Source organism: Egretta garzetta, unplaced genomic scaffold (assembly GCF_000687185.1).
Source record: "Egretta garzetta isolate BGI_Z169 unplaced genomic scaffold, ASM68718v1 scaffold311, whole genome shotgun sequence".
NCBI lineage: Eukaryota > Metazoa > Chordata > Aves > Pelecaniformes > Ardeidae > Egretta > Egretta garzetta.
In genome coordinates, this window is record NW_009258678.1 from 91,015 (window position 1) to 109,405 (window position 18,391).

At 52.0% G+C, this 18,391-nt stretch overlaps 1 protein-coding gene across 1 annotated transcript in view; it reads left to right on the plus strand.

Annotated features, from left to right (window-relative positions):
* Window positions 1-18,391, plus strand: part of DAAM1 (dishevelled associated activator of morphogenesis 1) — an 81,692-nt gene that overhangs the window by 37,703 nt on the left and 25,598 nt on the right. Inside the window, 13 exon segments of the mRNA XM_035888667.1 lie at window positions 8,435-8,506; window positions 11,495-11,589; window positions 13,426-13,759; window positions 14,220-14,330; window positions 14,448-14,551; window positions 15,014-15,080; window positions 15,417-15,534; window positions 15,650-15,788; window positions 16,273-16,331; window positions 16,671-16,858; window positions 17,169-17,269; window positions 17,271-17,394; window positions 17,509-17,616. Coding sequence (XP_035744560.1) covers window positions 8,435-8,506; window positions 11,495-11,589; window positions 13,426-13,759; window positions 14,220-14,330; window positions 14,448-14,551; window positions 15,014-15,080; window positions 15,417-15,534; window positions 15,650-15,788; window positions 16,273-16,331; window positions 16,671-16,858; window positions 17,169-17,269; window positions 17,271-17,394; window positions 17,509-17,616 — 1,620 coding nt within the window.

Genomic DNA, 18,391 nt, shown 5'->3' on the forward strand with positions numbered 1-18,391 from the left:
GCAGGACAGAAATGCTGCCCAGCCTTCTCCCGGGGCGTTTCATAGAATCATAGAATCATAGAATGTTTTGAGCTGGAAGGGACCCCTAGAGGTCACCCAGTCCAACCCCCCTGCGGTGAGCAGGGACACCGCTAACTAGATCAGGTTGCTCAGAGCCCCGTCCAACCTGGTTTTGAATGTTCCCAGGGATGGGGCCTCCACTACCTCTCTGGGCAACCTGTTCCAGTGTTTCACCACCTTCATTGTAAAGAATTTCTTCCTTATATCTAGTCTATCTAGTTTCCTTGAAAATCAGCTTTGCCAGGCTTCAAAATAGGTGATACTGTGGCCATAGCCCAGGCAGCCGAGGCGTCCCCTTCCCTCCATCAAGGGCAAAGAAGTGTGCAGCACAGAAAGCATCTGAATATCTGTCCTTTCCACACGTGCCCTGCTGCCACGCGCTGACCCTGGCCCTTCTGCTTTGCTGTCAGCATTGCCAGTCACGCTCAGCTCTGCAGAGCATATCCCAGTTGTTGTGCTTTTTGTATATTCCCATAATAGGCAAGATTTGGTAAAAGGTGACCAAAATGAGACATTGTTGTGCTGAGTTGCCCTGGCAAGAGACTTGCCAGCACCTGGCCTCGGCAGGAGGGAAAACCATCATATTTCCTTTCCTGGAATATTTCCCCCTGCCGTGCATCTCTGTATCCTGGTTTCTCTGCCCTGCAAGCAGCTGGTTTTATCCCAGCCCACGGTACCGGCTTGGCAGGGCGGCGGTTTTGTCCTCCCTGATTCTCCATCCATGGAGATGCTGAGTCTGATCCCGGCCCTGCCCCTGCCCCTCGGAGCAGGGGCATGCACTAAATGAATTCCCCGCTGTTCTGTCCCATGTGCATCACCCTGTGATGCTCTAGGTGGGAGCAGAAGGATAAAAAGCATCTCTTGATGGGGGCTGGTGAGTCTGTCGGCAGTGACCCGAACAGGAACTGAAGTCTGCATTAAATCCAGCAGCCGTGCAGTGCTTGGGTCAGGAGAGAGATTTAAAGATTATTGGAGAGACCTTCTTTGAAGTTGTCAGCCCGCTCTACGGCTGTAATAAAGCAGGGAAACACGAAGGTGGAGGTGCATTAACAGCGGGATGAAATCTGCTTTGTGAAGTGGTATTTCTGGATGATGACTCGTTTCATACCTCATCCCAAAATATTTCACTCCCTGCTGGCCCCACTCTCCAGGAGAGGATATTGCTTGGAAGTGCAGGGAGGAAGCAGGAGGGTTTCCAGCTTTACCGTCGCTTTGGCTGGGGCTTTGCTTCAGTGGAAGGGGGTGACAGAGAACGGCCTTTCTCAGGAGGCCACGCTCCAAAGGGAGTTAATAATTAACGCTTTGCACTTATTCTGCAGCACCTCTTAATTACAGGTTTGGCTCCTGCCAGCCCATGCACAAGCTATTAAAGCAGCTCACCAGGGAATTTGTATGAGCCTCGAAATATGAGTGGATAAGGGGTGTTCAGGCAGAAGCTCAGCATAAATAACCAGGTGGAAGGGATCGTTAGTGAAAACCAGCGCAGACAAATGCAGGGTCTGACTCTGCCCCCTCCCTTTCGATTCGGCTGAGCTCTCTGAGCAGCTGTAAAGGTGGGATAGGGGAAAAATGCTATAAGCTCATCTTGAAAACCCGGTGGCATCATTAACGCTGGGTGCGCAGCTCTCGGCGGTGTTAAGCTGTCCCCGGCAAGCAAAGCTTACATCTAAAATTTCCTCAAACATCAGATATAAAACCAGGTTCCCTTTGCATTAGGAGAAGGCAATGATGGTGTGTTCACAGGGGAGAATGGGAAAAAATGTGATAAATGGGAAAATGAGTGATGGCTCTCCAGTAATACCATTTTTCCCAGCCAGACAGGCTCTTTCCTCTCTAACTGCGCCTTCCACCCGCTCCCTCCGGAGAGCTTCGCTTTCCAGCTCACTCTTCCACTTGTAGATCAGTCCTGCGGCTCATTCACGGGGCTTGTGTTTCCATCTATTTCCTTCATTTAAAAAACATCAATTATTTTTTAAAAAAAACCCAGCAAGCAAAAAGCTGCAGTAGCAGAACTAAGAGCAAAAGCTGTCAAAGATGGTGTGCAAGGGAAGGAGGAAAAAATAGCTCGGTGTTTTGCCGTGCTCCTGGGTCACCTGGGATCGATGAGAAATGTTTCATGGCCCCTGAACATCCAGATATACCTGTGGTTATTGTAGCAGCAGGTTGAAATATCATCTCGGGTGTCATTTTCTCGGGCTGACTGAGAGAGACGGGCTGTTTGCATGGCCGGGGGTATTTTTCAATAGGAAATGTTTATAGTTTTTATCTTTAAAGGTAATTCCCTTTTTAGTTCCAATCACAACACACTTTTGTTTAAGTGAGGTTTTTCTCTCTCTCTGGCCAAAAAATGCATCTGTTAGCAATCTTTTTGGATTTTAAAGCGAAGCTTTTCAAACAATGAACCAGCTGACTATGAAAGGCATCTGGTCATGCTATATTTGCTTATGGGGAGGCATAATTTTTAAACCCTGGGAAAAGCGTACGAGGGCATGTGTGTATTTGTAGAGGAGAGGGTTATAGGAAGTGTCAGCATACAGAAAACCAGTGGTCTGGGGTGGGACGGTTCGGACCCCGAGATCCCAACTTGGGGAGAATCCAGTGAGGTTACAGCCCTTCACGGCATCACTCCCCGAGCCTTTGGTGGGGCACGGGGAAACGGCTTTAGTTGCATCATTTAGTTTTTATTGCAGGGATACCTGGGGCAGCCAAGCGGCTGGAGGGATGAGGAAGACCCGGAGGGCTATGATGGGCCAAAACCTCTGCTGCCTCACGCCTGGCAAAGGCTTGGCCATGTCAGCAGAGCTGGGCTGGATTTGAACTTCTCGTGCAGGCTGCAGACCCGTTGGCTTTAAAACCCATCCATGCCACTATCTGCTTCTTTTTTGACCTTGCAAACAGCATCCAGGTGGATCATCCATGGCAGGCAGGGAGAGGGGGTTGCCAAGAGCTGCTGCCAGCTTTCCCTTGCTCTGTTGTTATGGAGCAGGAAGGAGGGGTGAGGAGCACTGCAAAATAAAAATGCAATCAGGAGGATGCTTAAAAACAAAGGGGGTTGCTGCTGGTTTTGCAGCAGGTGCTGACTGGGGAGCATTTTTTTTAACCCCTTGCTGTGACTTCGCTGGTGTGAAGTTCCCCTGGGGCAGACCAGCCTTGCAGGTGGTGCCAAGAGGGAGGCAAACCATCAAAGTCACAAGCATTGTTGCTAAAGGGCTCTCCGGGGTGTACTTGGAGCTGGCTGCTGCAAGCCAGCTCTTCCCTTCTGACTTGGTTTCACCTTGAAGGATCTAACCTGGCTGCCCAAATGTGGCCAAGACCAGCCTGCGACCTGCTTTTGTGCCACCGCTGGCTGAATCATAGAATCATGGAATCACAGAATGTTTTGGGTTGGAAGGGACCCCTAGAGGTCATCTAGTCCAACCCCCCTGCAGGGAGCAGGGACACCTTTAACCAGATCAGGTGGCTCAGAGCCCCATCCAACCTGGCCTGGAATGCTTCCAGGGATGGGGCCTCCACCACCTCTCGGGGCAACCGCTTCCAGTGTTTCACCACCCTCATTGTAAAAAATTTCTTCCTTATATCCAGTCTAAACCTACCCTGTTTTAGTTTAAAGCCATCACCCCTTGTCCTGTCACAGCTGGCCCTACTAAAAAGATTTTCCCCATCTTTCCTATGGGCCCCCTTTAGGTACTGAAAGGCCACAATCAGGTCTCCCCGCAGCCTTCTCTTCTCCAGGCTGAACAAGCCCAACTCTCCCAGCCTGGCCTCCTAGGAGATGTGCTCCAGCCCTTGGATCTGGACACAGGGCTCCAGGTGAGGTCTCACCAGAGCAGAGCAGAGGGGCAGAATCCCCTCCCTCGCCCTGCTGGCCATGCTTCTCCTGAGTGGCTGAGCCACCCCCCCCCGTGCTGCCGCCCGGTGTCCCTAGAAGGGTCACTGGGAAGAGCAAGGGCACTTCTGGCTGTGGGAGCTGCCGACACCCCAAGGGAGAGGCACGTGGGCTGTGGAAGTGTCAGGCTTGTAACCAAGACGTGACAGGGCTGGGGAGCATGAAATCTCCTTGAGAAGAGCAAATGGATGGCTGGAACTGGCAGATCGGTGACCTTTGCTTGGAAAAGCTCCTGCTAATGAGGCATCTTGACCGGGCGCTGCTTTCCTTGCGGCACCCGACGCTGACGGAGGAGTGGGAGCTTGTTCCTCGGGTTCACACCACAACACCCCCCACCACTGGCACCGTGGTGCGAAACAGCTGAGCAGCAGCATCCGTCAGCCCCGCGCACGGAGCCCTGGGGCGGCAGAGGTGAGGGGAGGGCACAGCGGCTGATGAGATTTGTAATTTTGCCAGGTCCCTGGAAGGAAGAAGTGGGTGTTGGGGAGAGCAGGTGGGAACAAAGGGAGGGACAGGGCAAAGATTGCCCTTGGCTGTACGACTTTGGCATTTCCTAATTTTTGCAGCAGAGTACGCAGGTGGTGACATCTCGGGGCCGCTTCCTGGAGGACAGTGAGGGATGTTGATGCAAATGTCAAGATGAGAAGGGATACCTGTCCCTGCACTGTGCAATTACAGCCATCAGCCTGCCTCTAAAAGAGCAGCTCATAGTAAGCTGCAGCACAGCACCAGGCTGTCAGCAGGGTTCGGATCAGCCCTCACGTCTGTGCTTCTTGAGAGCAAACACAGTGAAGACCTAAACGCAGCCCAGAGAAGAAGAAATTGGGAAATGTTCGTTTCCCCAGTGCCAGCTGGGCGGGATGTGATGGAGCATCCTGGAGAGCTGACGTTGCCGGTACTCAGCTCTGCATCTGGACATCCCTCGGCGAAGGCCAGCTGCAAAACTCCCATCCCCAAAAGCCATCCTGGGTGCTGGGAAACCATCTTACAAATTCACCCTTTCAAACCATGATGCCCAGAGAGGTTCCTCTCTCCTCCAGGCTCTGAGCAAAGCCGTGTGAGTCACTTCCCTCCGGGCTCCTCGCTTTGTTGGGAGATTTCTTTACCGCCACCGAATGCACTAAAGGACACTTATCAGTGTGCTGTAGACCATTAGCCGCAGTAATTACCACTGAGCAACGTCCTGCAGCGAGCCAAGGGAAGCCCGTGCCCTGATCTTTGCCTGCTTTATTGTGCCCTCCCCCCTTGCCTGGGAAGCTGCTTTCCGACGAACCTACCCGGCTGCTCATCTGAATTAATGAGGTTCTGCTGCACTTAATTGAGAGCACTCTCTAAATTGGGGGTTTCAAGGAGGAAATGCAAGAGCCCGAGGGAGCCGAGCAAAGGGAAATATTTATAATGCAGCATGTTAATTATAAATGAGCAGTTTAGCCAATTTTGTTGTTCAGCCTCTGCTCCACCCCCCGGAGACCTTTATTTTTTTGCTCCACTGCTTCCTTTCAGCCCTAAACGAGCAGCAGGTCCGGATCCCGGCTCGCCTCGCAGGTGTTTGCACCATGCGGAAAGGCTCTGGGATATGGGATGAGCCGACCCCGCTGCCTTCCCACTCTATTCCTCAGTGCGGATCTTGCTCCTGGCCCAAAACTCCCAGCTGGGTACAGCCCCATCATCTCTTGGTGCTGTGCACTGGTAGGGACCTTACCACCCTTCCCAGCTGATGTCACTGCTGGGAACACTGGTGGGAGAGGGATGCTCCTTATAAGAGCTGCTGATGGTACCCTGGGGTGATGGGGAGGACCTCCAGTGATGTCTCCAGAAGGTGACAGGAGCTGGTCCTGTTTTGGACCATGTTCAAGGTGCATGTAGGTGCCACAGCTCTGCTGTCCCCCAGGGCACTGTTTGCATGCCAGCCTCTAAAGCAGGAAAAGAAAGCTGGGAAAACCCACAATCTTTGCCTGCAGGTTTTGTGCAGAGGATGCCTCGGAGGGGTGGGCTGGCAAACGTGCACGGGGCTCGTGGCTCCCCAGCATCCCTCCCTTCGTCTTCAGTGCCTCTGCCACATGTACGTGCTCTCTTCTGTTTCTGGCACATACAGATGGCATGCCCTGTAGGGCTGCGTGTACCAGGGAGGGCTGTGCTTTTGTGCACAGGAGCAGATGGGAGTGTCCTTTAGGAAGATGGGATCGTCACCAAGCAGAAAGGTGGCACGAGCCTCAGCCCGGCTGCTTGGCACCACTGAGGGACCATGGGGTCATCCAGCAGGATGGGTGGGTAGCACTGAATAGAGCTAGCACCAAGAAACTGCCCTTTGGTTGCAGGAAAATAATGCAAGTGATGCTCTGCAGATGGAACCTGCCATCAGGTGCGGTCTGACCTCACCTCCCTGCCTCCCCGTGGTGCTTGGCCAAGGGCAGTTTCCCCTTATCTGGTTCCTCACCATGGCTTTGGATGGCCAGACTCAGTGCTGGCAGGTGACAGTCCCTGCACGTGGTCCCAGATGTGGCCAGATGCACAGCAGGATGGGCCGCCAGACAGTCCCCGGTTTATTTGGAGAGGATTGCTTCACCAAGTCCATTTGCCAGCGGAGGGCGAGAGGTCTCTGCCCCTCCATCCTCTTTTGCCTTTGCTGGAGGCGAGTTTTCGGGAGAGGGGAAAGCAAAGAGAAGCCAGCACATCCCATTTTTCCTGGCTATGAAAAAACCAAAGGCATCCCTGTCTCTCCCCATCAGGCTGGGTGTTGCACACTCGGCGAGCAGATGAGCATTTCTCTCTTTTTAAGCACTATTCAACAGGATGGGGACGGTTTTATTTGTTGCTGGCAAAAACTAATTGTCAGAGCATGGCTATGAATGGTCACGCCTCTCCATCCACGCAGAGGCAGGCGGTGGGACGTCCTTCGGGTTTATTAGGTTTGGCACTAGCATGGGTAGGGCAGATTTTTTTGTTGTTTTCCTAACATCTCAGAAAAATTCTCGCTCTCTGCCGATTTCTGCTTGCTTAAAAAAAAAATTAAATGTGGAGGGCAGGTGAATTAAGTGTTTCATTCAAAACCTCGGTTCTTGGCAGGAGGGGGAGGGGGGAACAATGCAAAGTATTAAAGCAGAGGGCAGAGGTTGCCAGGTCCCTTGTTGCTCTCAAACTTGTTTTGTCCCCATCCTGGAGCCAGGCACCACGAAGGGTCAGGTCTGAGGGGACGGGCTGCACCGCCTGGGGGGGAACTGAGTCCCGTCCAAATTACCTATCGCTGACTCCGTGTGTTCTCATCTTGGCAAGCCGCAGCTTGGGAAGTTTAGATGCACAAGCATTTCCCACATATGCCTCTTGAATCGCAGTAAATATTTGGGAGTCTGCTCCTTGGGCTTGCTGAAATCAGCCAGCGGATGGGTAGCTGTCTGCATGCACGGATGCGGGGGCAGAAGAGTAGGTCGTCCAGCTCCCACCGTCACAGGCGACTGCGGTGTAGGATGACCTTTGCAAACATCTCTTAAAGTTAGGGAGGGGGACGAAGTGGTGCAGCAAGTCGGGCTGTGAACTGAAGATGGTTACCAAGGGAGGATGTCTGGGATTTGTATAGTATCTGTTCACTCCAGCCTAGACCTGTATGGCATTTCTGCTGTGAATCCTTTTTCTTCTTTTGATACAAGTTTTTAGGAAAATACAGTGGGGGAAAGGGGTTGATTTTGAAGTACTCCCTCAAAATCTACCTGCTTGCTCCAGGGAGTCCCTGGAGACATGCAACATTATTTATCTGAGCTGGGCTCAGAGGTCCTTGAGTCATGTCCATGGTAGAACCTGAAAACCCCTTGCGAGTCCCACGAGGTGCAGGGCATTGTAGACCAGGATGACCAAATGAGGCTCTGCATCACTCAGTGTCATAGATCATGGGCCCAGGGGTGACATCCTTTAACGGGGGACATTGCCAGGCACATGTTGCCTCCTAACAACTAATGAAGCCCCCAGAGGAGTTGTCTGTTGTGCCTGGAGTCTCGCTTAGGATGTTGGTAAGTCATGGTCCTGCTTGAAGAGTGGAGACAAGTTCCCATCACATTTATTCACCTTTCATTACTTGTAAGAGCCTTTTCTTTTCCCCCCAAAGCATATTCATCAAGGCTGTGCAGCCAAAACTTCAAGGGCTCTGTGGAGTTGGTGTAAGAGAAATCTGGATGTACAATTCCAGTGTGGTTTCTCCAAAGCTGATAACCACAAGACTGATGCAGCATCATTGGGGCAGAGTTTGGTCACAGGCAGATGGTGTGGCATAGACTGTGTATAAAATATGCTAGTTCAATAAATCAGGTAATGTTCCCATAGCTGGAGCTGTCGGTGGTGAGCTCAGAATGGAGAAAGTCGAGCTTATATTTGGTATAAAGTAATGCAAGAGAGCTGACAGGTGCTTCAGAGGTGGTTGGTCACGAAGGGCAGGGAATGTCAATGCTATTTCTACTAATCTGCTGTCTTTGTTTCACTTTTTCCACCCCCCCCATCCAGGACCAGGAAGAAAATAAAGGAGCCACCAGCTGGCCGGAGTTTTATATCGATCAGCTGAATTCAATGGCTGCTGTAAGTATTTCCCCAGTGCTTTGGTGCTTGTGAGCCCCGTCTGGGGCAGCAGCGGAGTGGTGACAGTCTGCAGCATGACCAGCATTGTGCCCGAGAGGGTGACGAGTGTAGTAGCCACCAAGTTGTGACCTGGCTGTTTTCAGCCTTTCGGGTCTGCGGACCTCTCAATAATGTGGAATTGGCAGTAGCTTGCAATTTGTCCCAGCAGCTCAGAAACCCCTGATGTAAGGATTTAAGGATATCCTCTGATAGACCAACAGATACAGCTGGAAAACAGAGGTATTTTCTATGGCAGGAAAGGCATTTCATCTTGCCCTGGGCTGGGAGGCTGTGAGATGGATGGCAAACAGCAGCTTTCAGTATAAAGCCACCAGGCTGGTTTTTAAAGACCCTGTTTGATTGTGCAGTGCCGCTGGGGCACCAAGCTGCTGTGATTGCTTTGAAGCTGATAGCCCCTGTGCTTTTTTCATGGATGCCTGCTACCCCCTTGCTCCCGGGCCACCCTTCGGTGCTGGGTGGCCACAGTGAGACACGACACTGCGGGTTGTCTGTCCCACAAGAGATGTGTGTGTTTAGATGTAATTTTATGCAGTATTTCTTGTCGACATTGTGCCAGGCAAGACAGGAATAGTGCTGTTTTCTGTAGGAAACACAGCTGTATTTCCTGCAAGGCTGCGCAGTGCAGAGCCCTTCCGTTCTCGCTCCTGCTTTCAGAGGCTGAAGGTGCCAAGGTTCGTGGCCACTAAGGGTGGGAGCAGCATGGAAAACGAAAAAGAAAAGCATCATTTTTCTTTTATTTTCCCCCTCTTTGCCCTGCTGTCAGGTGACAGGGAAGGTAGGTCTGGGTGGGGGAGCAGGGACAGAGGGTGAGCGGGGGCTGCGAGCCAGGAGGAAGCGTGCTGCTCCCCTCCGGGAAGGCAGGGACACCCGGGGCTGGCCACGGGCTGCTGGCTGGAGGAAGCCCTGAGCCTGAGCAGAGCTTGTGATCAAAGCCTGCCAGATGCCTGGAGGGTGGCTTTGATCTCCCTGACATGCTGCTAAAGAGGAGCTGGGTTAAATGAGGGGGACAGTGCAGCTCTTTATATCTGCTGGGACCCCTTCTCTCTCCTTTGGCTTAGGCTCAGCCGGTGCTGGCAGGGCTCACCCTGACACCTCTGATGGCACAGCACCATCAGATGGTGCAGGAAGCACCCAGGGTGCTGCTTTAGCTGTGGCCTTGGTTGCATGAGTCGGGGGGAGGCTGCTCCCCTCCGGGAAGGCAGGGACACCCGGGGCTGGCCACGGGCTGCTGGCTGGACGAAGCCCTGAGCCTGAGCAGAGCTTGTGATCAAAGCCTGCCAGATGCCTGGAGGGTGGCTTTGATCTCCCTGACATGCTGCTAAAGAGGAGCTGGGTTAAATGAGGGGGACAGTGCAGCTCTTTATATCTGCTGGGACCCCTTCTCTCTCCTTTGGCTTAGGCTCAGCCGGTGCTGGCAGGGCTCACCCTGACACCTCTGATGGCACAGCACCATCAGATGGTGCAGGAAGCACCCAGGGTGCTGCTTTAGCTGTGGCCTTGGTTGCATGAGTCGGGGTGAGCAAGCCGTACCCCGTGCATGCCCAGGGCTGCGGGCAGACATGCTACCCAGGTAGAGCTGCAGGAATCAGGGTCCTGTCCCCCAGTGCCAGCCAGATAACGAAATCCAGTGTGGGAGATACCAAGGGCATCCCGTGCACACAGCCACTGTTCCCAACCCAGATGCACACTGGTGGGTTGCACTGGGAGACCGGGGAGCGACAAGGTTGGCAGGACCCACCTAGCTGACCCCAAGCACGGATGCAGCATCCCATCCACTCCAGGCTGCGGGGTGTCCCCCGAGCCCCCCACCTCTGCAGGGGCACACGAGGACCTGTTGGGATGCATGAGTACCAGGGGAGGCTAAAGGACCCCTCCTTCTCTACTGCCCCAATTTAGCACCTTCCCTCTGTGCACCCCCAGTTAGCACTGGCTTACCCCCCTGCATCCTCACAGTCCCCTCCAGCCCCGGGATGATCCTCTGGAAACGCGTCGAGATTCACGTCACCCAGGTGTCACCTGCAGCGTCTCTGAGCGGGGTTCAGTTGAGATCTTATGGGATACTGTGATGCACTTCTTTACCTTTCTTTTACAAAGTGTGTTTCCTGGAGGATCATGGGCTGTAGGGGTTGTGTCAGGATTTATATCCAGAGCCCCTGGGATGGGATGCTCCTCTCCTGAATTCCAGCCTTTCTCTCAATCTGCTCTGAGTCTCAGGGTTGCACGGGGACAGTCACAAGCATTCTCCAACATGGGCTTGTCTGGATGAGTTGCAGGTCAGCAATTCGGGGTGACACCACTCCTACCTACCTGCAGGGCGTTAACTCTGGAACTTAATGATCACACGGGACAATGCTAAGTGTGTCCTGGTGGTGATCCAGCTGTCCTGGTCATCTCGGGACAGTGAAACCTGGCGTCTTGCCAGGGCTTGCTGGGGAGTGAGGACTGGTTTGAGGAAGAAGGCACTGGGTTCCTGCAGCCTTGCTCAGCACCAGCTGTTGTTGGTTTCCCATTGCTTTGAAACAAAACCCAGGCGGCCGGGGACATGCAAGGGCATCAGCAATGCTGCTCCAGAGCCATTGTGGGTTGGGGTGTCGCTGACGTGTGATGCCCCAAACACTTGTAGCTTAATTTTACATGTGCTAGCAAGTTGGCTGGGTGCTTGCAGGCAGCATCTTCAGCTGAAAGCGATGCGTTCACCCTCCTGTGCCCAGTCCAGGCCGCCTCCTTGCAGACCACTCGGGTGTTTCCAAACTGCCCCTTTTCCCAGGTCCTGTGATTGCCGTAAGGATCTGGACTTTTAAACTTCCAGAGTGGGTTTAGGGTCCCTGCCCGCAGCCTGGCATGGCGCGGCAGCGGGCGCTCCCACTCCTCAGGCATGAGATTCGCAGGGAAACCCCCCCTCTCACATCTGCCCTTCTTCTTTTGCAGAGAAAGTCGCTGATCGCCTTGGAAAAAGAAGACGAGGAGGACAGAAATAAAACAATAGAAAGTTTGAAGACTGCACTGCGGACAAAACCAATGAGGCAATTCCCTTCCTGGCTTTATCGATGCGGTCATGGCTTTAGATCTGAGTTCTCTGGCAGAGTGTGTGTGGGTTAAATAGAAATATAAAGGGGGCCTGCACAGGATGTGGGAGGCAAGGACCCTGAAACAGCACTTGCTTTTTTTGATTCATCTCTTGTCATTTTGTTCCTTTTCCTTGATCCTTTTAGGGGCCGAGAGCCAGCAGGACCTTCACATCTGTTCAGGCAAATCAGGCAGCTTCTTTTTTTTTTTCAAATTTGCTTTTGTTCTCATTGGAACAGAATGCAAAAATTCCTTCCAGATTGAATTTAAAAAAAAAATCTGATTTTTGTTGGTCAACCAGGCCTTTGTTTCAACTTCAAATTCTCTTGCACTTTTTAAAGGAATAAAATCACATGAATCTTCAGGCTTTTATGAAATGCAAAAAAAAAAAAAAAATCTTGCTAGGAGGTTTTGATGGGGAGGAGAAAGAAGGGATGGGACTCTCTGAATGTCTGAGGTTTTTCCTAAATTCAGTTCTTCTGAAGTCTGCATGCATCTGCAAAATCTTTAAGATGCCTCAGGTCAACCTTTTTCTGATGGGAAAATGTTTCATTAAGAAATGCATGACCTGGTCTGGTTATGGAAGAAACAAATTTGCCATTGCTTGCAAATACATTCCCCTCTTCCATTTCTCTTTTGCAATGGCTCTGGAGGTGGTACTTGGTAAGAAATGCCCAGGGTCGAGGGTGAGCACCCAATTTCTGTGAAACCTGGGACCCTTGGGTGCTTGCTCCCCACAGCACCCTGGGAGCAAGGCTGGTACCCAGCCGTGAAACTTTGCAAAGTCCTTAAAAGTGGTTTGCAAGTCTGTCTCACTGCAAGTCAGAAGGCTCCAGCAGGCTCTATAGAAAATTTTACCTGTTGGACCTGCTTTTGCTCCCAGGGAAGTGAACACCAAGTTTCCTATTGACTTTGGCTGGAAGAAGAGCAGGCTTTGAAGCAGAGAAATCAGTTTTCCCCGAGCCTGCAATTACCCTTTTTGTTGCTGCGCATCAGCATGGCTTGTTTCGAATTAAAATCATCCCAGTGCTGGGATGTTCTTGGCTCATTTGCTTTCCGAGCCTGTGCCTTTTGCCAAACCAGAATACACCCAGCCTGGATGGCATCGGGCAGGGAGGTCCTAAAACGCCTGAGCAGCGTGCAGCGTTATGTCTGGCTGCTGTAGTGAATTTGCCTGGGGCACAGCCGTGCCATTTGCTGTCTGCTTTCTATTTAGCGGTGTTGTAAGTCATCATAAAAATCAGAAACCCCTTAAAATGTGCCTAAGGGAGGAGAAGGATGTGGGTGGCAAGGCAGGAGAAGTAGCAGGAGGCGGAAAGTCTGACAGGTATCATGGGCTCACTCATTGGGGTGTCTGTGGGTGACGAGGAAGCAACTCCAGGGCTTGGGAGCTTCTTCCAGTCCTGTGCAAAACTGGTCCCAAATGAGTGGGATTTAAGACTCAGGTTGGGGACTGGGAAGGTTTTGCAGCAGTGTGGCTGCAAACTCCTAACCTCCACCCTGGGGCTTGTGCTGATGGTTGGGTTAGCTGGTCCTCTTTTAAATATCCTAGCTCTAGACAACCTTGTGCAGATGATGCCTGGTTGTCTACGCTACCGGGCACCGATTAAATTGCTAAGATTTTTGCAACCTCATCTCTGTGCTCTAAGCCTGCGGGGTTTCTGCTACCCAAAGTCCAGGAAAAAATAGGTAAGAAGGTTCTGGGTTTACAAAAATGGACAAGTCAGCCCTGTTTGAAGTTAAAAGGGTCCTTCAGCATTTGGTTTTGCAGCTAAAAAGCTTCTTTCTGGCAGGTTTGTAACCCGGTTCATCGACCTGGATGGCTTGTCGTGTATTCTGAACTTCCTCAAAAGCATGGACTATGAGACGGCAGAGTCTCGAATACATACCTCGCTCATTGGATGTATAAAAGCACTAATGAACAACTCCCTGGGCCGGGCTCACGTCCTGGCCCATTCGGAGAGTATTAACGTAATTGCTCAGAGTCTGAGCACGGAGAATATTAAGACGAAGGTGGCAGTGCTGGAAATCATGGGCGCTGTGTGCCTGGTTCCCGGGGGCCACAAAAAGGTACTGGAGGCGATGCTGCACTACCAGAAATACGCCAGCGAACGGACTCGTTTTCAGGTAGGTGGGTCTTGACTTGCCCCTCGGCTCCCGAAATTCAGCTTTCTTGTCCCTTCCTCCTCCTGGATATCTAAATGCCGCTTGCAAATGATATGTTATGGCCGTTTGCAACTTGGACACTCTGGGAATTATTCCAGAGCCATGTCTGATGAGGTCTGCAGTTGAGCAAAGAGTGAGGAACTAGTTATTTAAGGCAGCAACCCACACACACACACATATAAAAAAATGCTTGCTTGTGCAGGGTCACTGGGATCGCAGCTCAGCAAGGTTGTAGCACATCTGGGTAGGCTGATGTTAGCCAAAACGGGTGCTGGGGTGGGCTGCATTACAGCAGGCAGCAGCTGATGGTCCATGGGGCTGTAGGAGCACCACGGGGAGTTGTTTCTGCCTGCGTCCCCTGGCCATTTGTGCAGCACTGGGGCTGTCGCTGGGCACCTTACTGACGTTGCGTGTTTGGCAGACGCTGATCAATGACCTGGACAAGAGCACAGGGCGGTATCGGGATGAAGTGAGCCTCAAGACAGCCATCATGTCCTTCATCAACGCAGTCCTGAGCCAGGGGGCAGGCGTGGTGAGCGCCGGGGCTCTTGGAGAGGGAGGTGGTTTGGTGGGTTTGGGTGTTTTTATTTCAGTGAGGTTTCTGAGGATGTGCACATTGCTGTGCTAACCCCACAACTGTCCCCTGCAGGAAAGCCTGGATTTCAGACTCCACCTAAGATATGAATTTCTCATGCTTGGGATCCAGCCAGTCATTGATAAACTACGAGAGCATGAAAATTCAACCCTTGACCGGTGAGTAATAACCCACAGCCTGACACTTATTTTTGTCCTTGTCTTGTGCCCTTGTTTTTTGGTTTCTGGACTTTGGGAAAAGCATGTGGGTCTAGACTGTTGATCTGGCCCCTCTTGAGGAAATTCTTCACTGTTGCTAAAGAGGGAGAGGAAAAACCCTGGCGCTGTTTCACTGCGATCTAATGTAGGGTTGAGCTGGGAAGGACGTGCCATTGTGGGCCTGGGGGATGCTGCCAGCCCTCCTCCTCCTCTTCTTGTCCCAAAAGGCTCCTTGGAAAGGCTGTAATGACTGGGAGCTTGGGACTGAAGATCCAGTTGATGTTTCAAGTCCCGCTTGTCTCTGGGATGCTGCTGGCTAGTGGGTTGCTCTGGAAGCTCTGCCAGACTGGCTGCCTGCAATTTATTATTTGTCACATTCATATCTACTTTTAACAGTCTCTTTTCCCCTCTTTCTTTCCTCAGGCACTTAGATTTTTTCGAAATGCTTAGAAATGAAGATGAACTGGAATTTGCTAAAAGATTTGAGCTGGTGAGTATGAACGTTGCTGATGCAGACGCTGGCACTCAATGTCATGGTTCCCTTTAAAAGCACCTATGTGGCCTGGGATGAAGTGCGGTCTTTTGGATAAAATTTGGAGATTGGAAATCTGTCTCCTGTTGCCCTGCTCCATTGCGGCCTCCATCCTACAGCCTGCTTCATCCCTGGCTGCCGACCAGAAATCTTTGCCCTTTGCAGGGCAGTGGGGCTTGTTTGTCTGTCAGGTATGGGGTGGGCACGGCTCGTGGGCTTTGGAGCCGAGACTCAGGAAACAGACGGTGCCATCCCTGGTCCGATGGCCTGACCTCACTTTGCTCCTGTCTGCAGGTCCACATCGACACCAAAAGTGCGACTCAGATGTTCGAGCTGACGAGGAAGAGGCTGACACACACCGAGGCATACCCGCACTTTATGTCTATCCTGCACCACTGTCTCCAAATGCCTTGTGAGTCCTGGGGGAGGTGAGGAAACCCGCGGCTGCTGGGGGCTTGGCAGCCCACATCTCCTCCCCAGCAACCTCCTGGCTGCTCCCCTCAGTCTCTCCCCTTCTTCCCCTCCAGACAAAAGAAGCGGCAACACTGTCCAGTACTGGCTGCTGCTCGACAGGATTGTGCAGCAGATCGTCATCCAGAGTGACAAGGGGCAGGACCCCGACGCCACTCCTCTGGAAAACTTCAATATTAAAAATGTCGTCCGAATGTAAGTGCTCACCCGCCTTTCCCGGGGCTGGCTGCTGAGTGGCACTGGCACAGGCCACCGTGGCTTTGCTGCCTCCTGCTCCGGCAGGCGAGGGGGCCAGGGCTGGGGGTTATCCCTGCCAGGCTGGCGTTGCTTTGCCCTCTTGAGCACGATGTGCAGGTGTATTGAGCTCAAGCTCTGTGTCCTCGGTGAGCTACTTCCCCTGACTGCTGCTGTCACTGTTCCTTACTCATCACCTGCTGTCACCTGGTGATGTTTCTGCTCCTCAGCTGGACAAGCCAGCATCCCCAGGGCTATTGAGACGATACTGCATCCCAGCCTGCAAACCCTGCCAGGGGAAAGCAGAGCAGAAGTGTTGGAAATACCAGTTTGGGAGCCTTAAATCCCACTGCCCAGGCTTGTTCAGTTGTGTTTCTTGCTGGCGATGGCCACTTGGTTGCTGTGGTAGGATTGTCTCATCGCACTACTTGTCTTTTCCTTTAAGGTTAGTCAATGAAAATGAAGTGAAACAGTGGAAAGAGCAAGCAGAAAAAATGCGAAAAGGTGAGTGATGGAGAGCGATACAGCATTAACTTCCACCTAAGCACTCACAGTAAACTAAATAGATAACATGTACATGAATTTAGCTGGATGGACTCAGCAGGTTTTACTGAGTGGCTGAGATAATATCGCGCTATGGGACTCACAAGGGAAAAAGGCAAAGCAGATACTCATTTTTTCATGGGGAAGCCCTGGCCGGGGTATTAAGGCAGAGCACACGCTCCCTTTTCTTAACTGTGCAGCTTCTCCGCAGGGCAGCATGGGGGTTAGCCCCCACACATGCTGCCGTTCGCCAAAAGGGAGTGTTTGTCACCCAAAAGCGGTCTCGTGGGGCTGTTTCAGAGCACACCGAGCTTCAGCAGAAGCTGGAGAAGAAGGAGCGGGAATGTGATGCCAAGGCCCAGGAGAAGGAAGAAATGATGCAGACGCTGAACAAGATGAAGGAGAAGCTGGAGAAGGAGTCCAGCGAGCACAAGCAGGTCAAGCAGCAGGTGGCGGATCTCACGGCACAGCTCCACGAGATGAGCAGGGTGAGGCCCCAAACCTCCTCCCCATTGTGGCCCAGTCCCAAGCCCCCTGCCAACACCACGGGGTGATTTCTGGAGGCTGAGCTGCATGGGGGGCTGAGAAAGGTGCTTGTTGGGAGGGGTCACCAAGATGTGACAGGGTGATTTTGCCTCTCCAGCTGCTTCAGACCTCAGTCAGAAGTGCTGAAGCCTTTGAGTGCTTCCTATGCTGGTTAAATTTCAGGCAAAAAAATTAAAAATTGGGATGGGGGCGTTTCTTGAGTGGTGTCCCCCAGCTCCACATGACCAGTCCCTCCTCCTCTTTCTCTCCCAGAGGGCGATCTGTGCTGCTGGCCCTGGAGGACCTCCGTTGCCACCAGGAGCTCCTGGTGGCCCTTTACCTTCTCCAGCTCCAGGCTCCCTTCTTCCCCCTAAAAACCCCACCCCTGGATGGGGTGATGCCTCCCCCTGGAGCACCTCTGGGCTTGGCCCTCAAGAAGAAGAGTATCCCACAGCCAACGAACGCCCTCAAGTCCTTCAACTGGTCCAAGCTGCCAGAGGTAAGCTGGGCTATAGTTTGGGCAGTGAAACCAGAGGTGCCAGATGGCTACCCGGTGATGTAAGGGCAGGTGGGCAGGGTACCCCCAACCTGCAGTGCTCCCGCTGTCTTGCAGAACAAACTGGCAGGCACCGTGTGGACTGACATAGATGATGCAAAAGTGTTCAAAATCCTGGACCTCGAAGATCTGGAAAGGACGTTCTCTGCCTACCAAAGACAGCAGGTAATGGCTGGCCCGGGGTGCGTGCAGGCAGCTGGGCAAGGCACCCATTACGAGATCGCGCGGTTTCACTTGTGGTCTCAAAACATCTCTCCCGTCATTATTTCATACCAACACTGCGTTTGCCAGATCGACTCGATCTGCTTTGTCCTCTCATCCGCATGCCAGCGCCTGTCGTGCCATTCGCCGAAACGGAGGGAAGAAGCAGTCGCTCAATATGAGTGATCAGCAAACTTCGTTTATTATCATGTGATTACACAACTTATAACAGTCTTAATTAGCTCATACATATTGCAAAAGCTAAGCTCCTTATTGGTTAATAGCGCAACGGTCAAGCTCCGTCTGGATACCCTGTTTTCGTGGATTCTCTGCATACTTTTGTGATTGCAGGTCCCTGTTTCATGACTTATTCTTGTCAACAAGGACAGTTCGTCCTTGTCCCTGATTAGCTCCTAAACTAGCTGTTTTCGATACTTTCTGGGATCCTGCTAAGTTATCATTTCTACATTAACGTGTCCTTGCTCTGCTAGCAATTCCTCCACAATTCCCCCGTTTTTATTTTGCGCTACCCAGACGTCGTGCGTAGCTTGCATTATTAGTCGCTTAATACATGATGTTGCACAACTAAACATAACAAGCCCTACTATAACGAGTATTATTATCAACAATAGACTTTGTATGATCCCTACCCATACGTTCTCCCTGGGATCAAAAGACAGTTGAGGTACCGCAGTTACCTCTGCTACAATGGCACTAACTAAGATTACTAACAACATGT